At 42.0% G+C, this 8,359-nt stretch overlaps 1 protein-coding gene across 1 annotated transcript in view; it reads right to left on the reverse strand.

The window, feature by feature from the left end:
- The window catches only part of MYO5C (myosin VC), a 107,319-nt gene that overhangs the window by 53,152 nt on the left and 45,808 nt on the right, over positions 1–8,359 (reverse strand). The window contains exons 11-12 of the mRNA XM_019664088.1: positions 1,081–1,215; positions 541–638 (exon numbers count right to left, since the gene is read on the reverse strand). Of these exons, the coding sequence (XP_019519633.1) occupies positions 541–638; positions 1,081–1,215 (233 nt within the window). The remainder of the gene's footprint in view (positions 1–540; positions 639–1,080; positions 1,216–8,359) is intronic.

Consider the following 8,359-nt stretch of genomic DNA (forward strand, 5'->3'; position numbering starts at 1 on the left):
TTACAAGACACCCAACAGGTGGCCCTCTGGCTCAGGTGTGCCCTCCGGTGACCCACAGTCACATTTACCACCTCCATAAACAGCTCATCTCCCTGAGACACCTCTTAGCTTGAGTCAGCTAAAAGGGACTCGAGAACTTCCACTTGTGGGTCTGGAGCCTTTTCCTTGGGGCCCCAGAGAACAATTCTAATGTTGCTATGTTTGAGGGCAACATTTCTGACCCTTCTTTAAAGCCTTCCGCCTACAAACACATACACATTCTTTCATAATCAAGGAACAGGTTCTGGCTTTCACAGTTGTGTCAACTTCAGGTGTAGATTACTCTTTCAAATCTAGCCACTTTGCTTAATCCTAGCGAGGATGTGGCTTCGCCAAAGGGGTTGTGTTAACATTATATGTAAACGGCAGGATTGTTTTGAATCATTTGAAAAGCCAGAAACAGTATATAGTTCAAGACAATTGTAAGCACATTCTCCAACATCATGATAGACACGCTGGATTGCTCAGGGCATTCCCTGTCTGTCTCATGAGAACACTTACTCAAAGGGCAATTTCTCATCGTTGGGTTTGATGCAGCGAACATAGTGGGGCGTGGTTGCGTTGAGGGTCTCCATGAGTAAGGACAGAGAGCTCCGGAACTAGGAGACAAGTCAGGCAACAAACATCAGGCTGAAATGTGATGTTTTAATCGAGGTGGGAAAAAAGGCCCCACCTTGATAAGAACAGGAAAGGCTAACTTCATGCATAAACATCTATTCGAAAGACTTCAATCCATGACTGTGATTATTAGAGTGTCCCACTGTTCCAGACGGAACACCGCTCCGTCCAACACTCCCACAAAGCACAGAACGTACTAAATCATGTTATTGTGCGAACGTGCTGTTTGACCAGTGGTGTGCAGCCTTGGAGGTTGAGGTATGATGACGATGAGCTACTGCTTTCCTTTGCATTTGTATTTACATTAGATTTGAAGAAGTTGGGTGCCCATGTCCAGGCCTGGAATGTGGATCCTCCCAATGCCCAGCTCCCACGGGGCCTGGCCTGTGCCCGTGACCCCACCCTCCCTCACTTTCTTGGTACCTTGCTCCCCACTGTGGTCCGGAACAGCTTGTTGTTTGGCTTGATGACTTGCTTTGCAGATTTAATCGTGATTGCTGAACCAAAAGGGGAAGGAGGAACTGGATTTTCTTGGAAAAATTTGGCACAGAGATGAAACTGGAAGGAGGAGAGAGGATTTCAATGTCTGAAAGTACTTTCCCACAGGCCTCAGCTGGCACAAGCCAAATAAGTGCTCACAACAAGCCGATCGAACCCAGTGGAAGGTCAAGTGATAACCTCGGCCAATCTCTACAGCAAATCTCAATTCCCCACAGCAGACTGTCCTCACTCGAGATGACCGTAGCTTCTTTCCCAGGAATGAGGGCAGAGAACGTCTATATGTGGGTATCGCTCAAAGGGTCAGGAAAGTGGAAACGTTACAATTCCCATCTCTGTGCCTTGGCTCACGTTGTTTCTGCACCTGGGATCTCCTTTCCCCTACCCCACATTCTCATGCCCACAGATCCAAACCCAACCCACTATTCAAGGTTCTGTTAAAATAGTTTCCAGTCCCACCCTGGTCACAACATCTTCCCTGATGCCCCAGCAGGAATGAATCCCAAGTTCCTCTAAACTATCTTAACCTTTTATTTGTACCTCTCTTAAGACTCGTTACTTTCGCCCTTGCATCAGTTCTTTCTTTAAACGTCGTACCTTTTTTTAGAGTCAACCTCATAATTTTTCTTTTAAATCAGACATTGAGAATCTCCTTCAGGACAGAGCTCCTGCCTGATGCATCCTTGTGTGCCCCCGTGGGCGGAGGGGATCGGAAACTCCCACACTCTGACAGCCTGTGTGCTTAGCGGGGAGACCCTCTGTGCTTCTACATGATTTGCGTTTTGCGCCATCTTCCAGATTGGGCCCTGGGGTAAGCTTGGGGTTGAGTAAACAATTGGTGCATGAACTAATTTTGTAGACAAGGTGCAGGCCACTTCCACGTTGAATTTTCTACCATAAACCAGTTTTAGTAACTGAAGGGGTCCTGGCCTATGATCTATTTATGAGCATTATTGCAAGTGCTCATGCTCACTTGGGAAATGGTTAAAATACTTGAACATCAACAGAGGACCAGGATCTTTTAAAAGAAGGAAAACAAATATGATAGTCAAATCTTCACAAAAATGAAGGCTTAGAAACTCGGATAGAAATGGCGGCTGTGAGGAGGGCTTCCTGAGTTCTCCTTTGGAAATCGCCGCAATTTGAACAGCAATAACTCTTCAAAAGAACCTTTACTCATCACACAGAGCAGCTAAGAGGCTCGCACGACGACTACTTGAAGGTGGGCAGACCGGGCGAGTGGGGGAAGAGGGAGGCGAGATATGTGGAGGCGCAGTCCGCACCCCTGGCTGCTGAGAGTCGGGGCCCCAGAGAGATCAGAAAGCGTTCTCGCGGCTCGCTCCCTAGGCCTCACGGTCCCGGGGAGAGTGCCACAAGAGTGTGACTGTTTGCAGAGGCTGAGGCAGAAGCCTAGGGCCGGGCAAGTGGGGGAAGAGAGAGGAGAAGTGCCTGCAGAGGCAAGGTCCACAACCGTGGCTGTGGAAACACGCGGGACCCTGGGAGGCAGATTGGAGAACATTGCAGCGGCAGGGCAGGCTCAGCCCCTGTGCCCCCACGGTCCCGCGCCAGGAGTACGGCTGAAACGTCTGAGGCAGAAGCCTCAGCTCAAAACAGCGGCGGGACAGTTTTTCTTTTTTTTCCTTTTTTACCTCTTTCTTTTTTTTTCTTTTACTCAGACAGAAAGCAAAAAACAACTGCATAGATAAGAAACCACCCCCACTCTCCCTCCGAAACTCTGGCCCCCGGCCACTCCAGAGTCTTAAACTGACCTCTGAATGGAGGAATAGTGTCAGATTACAGAGGTGCTCCTAATCCCAGGGGGTTGAGGAACTAGGCTGGGAAGAGGCTGCAGAGTGTGGGTCTGCCTACTCTGCCCCCACCTCTCCTGCGCAGCTTGGGAGGCAGGGCAACTTCAGCTGCTGAGTTACTCACAGGACCCCCAGCAGGTGGCTTTTAGCAGCTCTGAAATCTCACCCCCCCCACAGCCTCCAGCGGAAAGAGGGCCCGAAGACGCACATAGACCCTTCTGGCTGCACAGCACTCAGCGTGCCTCTGGGTAGGCGAGAGCAGAAACGGCATTGACTTTGTAAAAACTACCAACCACACCTCATAACCCCAGTCATCTAGACCTGCATCGCTAGGGTCACTCTAGGTGCCAGGTGGCCTGCTCTGCCCCCACAAGACGCAGAGGAGTTTGTGTATAGCAGAGGACAACCTGGGGAGAGCTTGGTGGACTTTAGCCAAGACTGGCACTGGTTTTTCCTTGGTATTTATTTTTTTTTGGTCTGTTGTGTTTTTTTTGGGTGTTTTTTGTTTCCTTGTTTTGGTTGTTTTTGTTTTTTTCTATTTCATTACTAACATGAAATAGTTATATATATCCATATCCATATCCATATATACGGGTGTGTAGACATACATATTTTTTCTCTTTCTCTCTTCCTCTCTTTCTTGTCTCCCCTCTCTCTCTCCCTTCTTTTCTTTCTTTTCCAAGGCTCTACTTTTCCACCTTCTTTCCATTTTTATGCAATTTTTTTTGTTAGTTTTTTTTGTATGTTTGATATTTCAGTGCATGTTTAGTGTTGGTTGTTTTTTACATGTGAGAGTATCTGGTTTCTTTTGGTGGCTGTTGTGGTTGTGCTTGTTGATCTGTTTTGCTCTAAAATTGCTCTGCAGCAGGGCCCAGCCAAAGAGGCTCAAGAATCATCACACCCAGTGGCTAACTTTAGATAAAACCAGAGCATTTCCGGGTTTGACCTACAACAGTCACATCCAAAGGGAAATTGCTACAGGCACAAGAGCCCATAGGGGCCAAGCCTCATCAGAGGGGTCAACCCTCACACAGAGCAGCTCATAAACTGTGGACACAGCTAATCCTCACAGCTAGTCATCCTGGGAGTCAATCCCACCTACTGAAAAGCCAAAAGCAATCAAAACTCAACTTCAACAGGAGAAGACATACAACATAAGGAACACCTCTGGTACACACGCATAGAAGAATAGGGAGATGGAGCAATTCAAATATAAAGGACACATACTACATTAAGTCCACCCAGAAAAGACTGAGTGACCTAGGAGATCTACCTAATACATCGAAGCAAGCACAAAGAGTAAGCCAGAATGGGGAAACAAAGAAACACATCCCAAATAAAAGAACAGAAGAAACCTCCTGAATCAGTGGAACTAGTGGAAATAGAGGTAACCAACCTATCAGAGACAGAGTTCAGAAAACTGATTATTGGAATGTTCAAGGAAATTAATGAAAATATAAAGAAGGATAGAGAAATCATGGAAAACAACCAGCTAGAACTAAAGAATACAATTACTGAAATAAATAACAAACTTGATAGAATTACCAGCAGATTGAATGAAGCAGAGGATCGAATCATCCACTTAGAAGACAACATAGTAGAGATCATCCAAGCGGAACAACAAAAAGAAAAAGGAATAAAAACACTGAAAATAGTTTAAGAGAGCTGGGTGACAACATCAAGCGCAACATGTGCATCATAGGAATACCAGAAGGAGAAGAGAGGGAGCAAGGGATAGAGAACATATTTGAAGTAATAATGACTGAAAACTTCCCTAACCTGGCAAAGGAAATTGACATACAAGCCCAGGAAGTGCAGAGTTCCAACCAAGATGATCCTAAACAGGTCCACACCAAGACACAATATAGTGAAAACATGTTACTAAATAGCGAATGGGTCAAAAATGAGATCAAGGAAAAAATCAAAAGATAACCTCGAGACAAACGAAAATGAAAACACCAAGACCCAAAATCTTTGGGATGCAGCGAAAGCAGTCCTAAGAGGGAAGCTCATGGCAGGGCAGGCCTACCTAAAGAAGCAAGAAAAATCTCAAATCAACAGTTATCCTTATATCTCAGGGAACTGGAAAAAGAACAGCAAAATAAGCCCAAAGGGAGTACAAGGAAGGAGATAATAAAGACCAGAGCGGAAATAAATGAAATAGAGACCAGAAAAACAATACAAAAGATTAATGAAACCAAGAGCTGGTTTTTTGAGAAGATAAACAAAATTGACAAACCTCTAGCCAGACTCATCAAAAAAAAAGTGAGTGAGGACTCAAATTAGTAAAATCAGGAATGAAAGAGGTGAAGTGACAACAGACACCACAGAAATACAAAAAAATTTTAAGAAATTACTATGAGCAATTATATGGCAACAAATTTGACAATATGGAAGAAATGGATAATTTTCTAGAAGCATACAACCTTCCAAAGCTAACGCGAAAAGAAACGGAAAAATCTGAATAGACTGATTACTACCAAGGAAATTGAATAAGTAATCAACAAGCTCCCAACAAACAAAAGCCCTGGACCAGATGGCTTCAAAAGTGAATTTTACCAAACCTTCAAAAAAGAATTATCACCTATTCTTCTCAAACTATTTCAAAAAATCCAGAAGGAGGAAAGGCTCCCAAACTATTTCTATTGAGGCCACTATCACCCTGATTCCAAAACCAGACAAAGACAGTACAAAAAAGGAAAACTACAGGTTGATATCCCTGATGAACATAGATGCAAAAATCCTCAACAAAATATTAGCAAACAGAATTCAGCAATATATTAAGAAGATCATACACCATGATCAAGTGGGGTTCATCCCTAGTACGCAAGGTTGGTTCAATATCTGCAAATCAATTAATGTGATACACCACATTAACAAAATGAAAAATAAAAATCATATGGTCATATCAATAGATGCAGGAAAAGCATTTGACAAAATCCAGAAGCCATTTATGATAAAAACTCTTAGCAAAGTGGGAATAGAGGGATCATATCTCAACATAATAAAGGCCATATATGATAAACCCACAGCTAACATCATACTCAATGGGGAAAAGCTAAAACTATTCCCCTTAAGGTCAGGAACAAGACAAGGCCACTTTCTCCACTTTCATTCAACATAGTTCTAGCCACAGCAATCAGACATGAAAAAGAAATAAAAGGCATCCAAATTGGTAAGAAGGAAGTAAAATTGTCATTATATGCAGATGACATGACACTATATATAGAGAACCCCAAAGATTCCATCAAAAAAAACTACTGGAACTGATAAATGAATTCAGTAAGGTAGCAGGATACAAAATCAATATTCAGAAATCAGTTGCATTTGTATACACCAATAATAAACTATCAGAAGGAGAAATTAAGAAAACAGTCCCATTGACAGTTGCTTCAAGATCTATAAAATACTTAGGAATAAATTTAACCAAAGAAGTTAAAGACCTGTACTCAGAAAATTACAAGACACTGAAGAGAGAAATTAAAGAAGATACAAATAAATGGAAACACCTACCATGCTCATGAATAGAAAGAATTAATATAGTTAAAGTGTCCATATTGCCTAAAGCAATATATAGATTCAAAGCAATTCCTATCAAACTACCAAGGGCATTTTTCACAGAAATAGAAAATATAATCCTAAAATTTATATGGAACCATAAAAGACCCCGAATAGCCACGGCAACCCTGAGAAATAAGAACAAAGTCGAGGGTATCACGCTACCCAACGTCAAATCATACTATAAGCCTACAGTAATCAAAAGAGCATGGTATTGGCATAAAAACAGGCACATAGATCAATGTAACAGAATAGAGAGCCCAGAAATAAATCCATACATTTACGGTGTGTTAATCTATGACAACGGAAGCAAGAATTTACACTGGGGTAAAGATAGTCTATTTAATAAATGGTGCTGGGAAAATTGGACTGACATATGCAAAAAAATGAAATTGGACCACCTCCTTATGCCATATATGAGAACAAATTAAAAATAGATTAAAGACTTAAGTGTAAGATCTGAAACCATAAAACTCCTAGAAAAAAACATAGGGAATAAATTTGCAGACATTACCCTGAGCAATATTTTTACTGATATATCCCCACGGGCAAGGGAAATAAAAGAAAAAAATGAACATATGGGATTACATGAAACTTACAAGTTTTTTCACAGCAAAGGAAACCATCAATAAAACAAAAAGGAAGCCTACTGAGTGGGAGAAGATATTTGTCAACGATATATCTGATAAGGGGTTAATATCCAAAATTTATAAAATACTCATTCAACTCAACACCAAAAAAACAAACAACCCAATTAAAAAATGAGCAGAGGATATGAAGACGCATTTCTCTAAAGAGGACATACAGATGGCCAGCAGGCATATAAAAAAATGTTCAACCTCACTTATCATTAGAGAAATGCAAATAAAAACCACAATGAGATGCCACCTCACTCCAGTCAGAACAGCTATCATCAATAAATCAACAAACAACAAGTGCTGGCGAGGTTGTGGGGAAAAGGGAACCCTGATGCATTGTTGGTGGGACTGCAGATTGGTGCAGCCACTATGGAAATCAGTATGGAAGTATCTCAAAAAACTGGAAACAGAACTACTTTATGACCCAGCAATTCCACTCTTAGGTATTTATCCAGAGAAACCCAAGACACTAATTCAAAAAAATATATGCACCGCTATGTTCATTGCAGCGCTACGTACAATAGCCAAGACTTGGAAACAATCGAAATGCCCATCGGTAAATGACTGGATTAAGAAACTATGGTACATTTATACAATGGAGTATTACTCAGCTATAAAGAAGAAGGAAATCGTACCATTTGCAATGATATGGATGGACCTAGAGAACATTATGCTAAGTGAAATAAGTCAGTCAGAGAACGACAAATACCATATGCTCTCACTTATATGTGGAATCTAAATTATTAACTAAATAAACGAGCAATGTAAACAGAAATGGTCTCAGAGACACAGAAGAAAAACTGATGGTTGCTAGATGGGAGGGGGGTGGGGATGAAGGAGAAGGGGAAGGGACGAGACAACATAAATTGGTAGCTACAATATGGCCTCAGGGATAGAAAAGACAGTTTGGGGAATATAATCAATAATGTTGTAAATGTTTTTTAGGGGGCCAGAGGAACTCATGTCTTCTTAGGGAGACCACTTCATGGACGGTGTAGAGGCGTGACCACTGCACTGCACATCTGAACCTGCTGTTGAATAATATATGTCAATAATTTAATACATATATAGTCATGGGCTGTGGAGTATAGTGTGGGAATAAAGTCAATGGAATTGTAATAGATATGTATGATATCGGGGGTGGGGAGGCGGTGGATTGGGGAAGGGGGCTTGTCTCTTTATGAGGGGTGAAAAGTATAA

This window comes from Hipposideros armiger, unplaced genomic scaffold (genome assembly GCF_001890085.2).
Source record: "Hipposideros armiger isolate ML-2016 unplaced genomic scaffold, ASM189008v1 scaffold_12, whole genome shotgun sequence".
Lineage (NCBI taxonomy): Eukaryota > Metazoa > Chordata > Mammalia > Chiroptera > Hipposideridae > Hipposideros > Hipposideros armiger.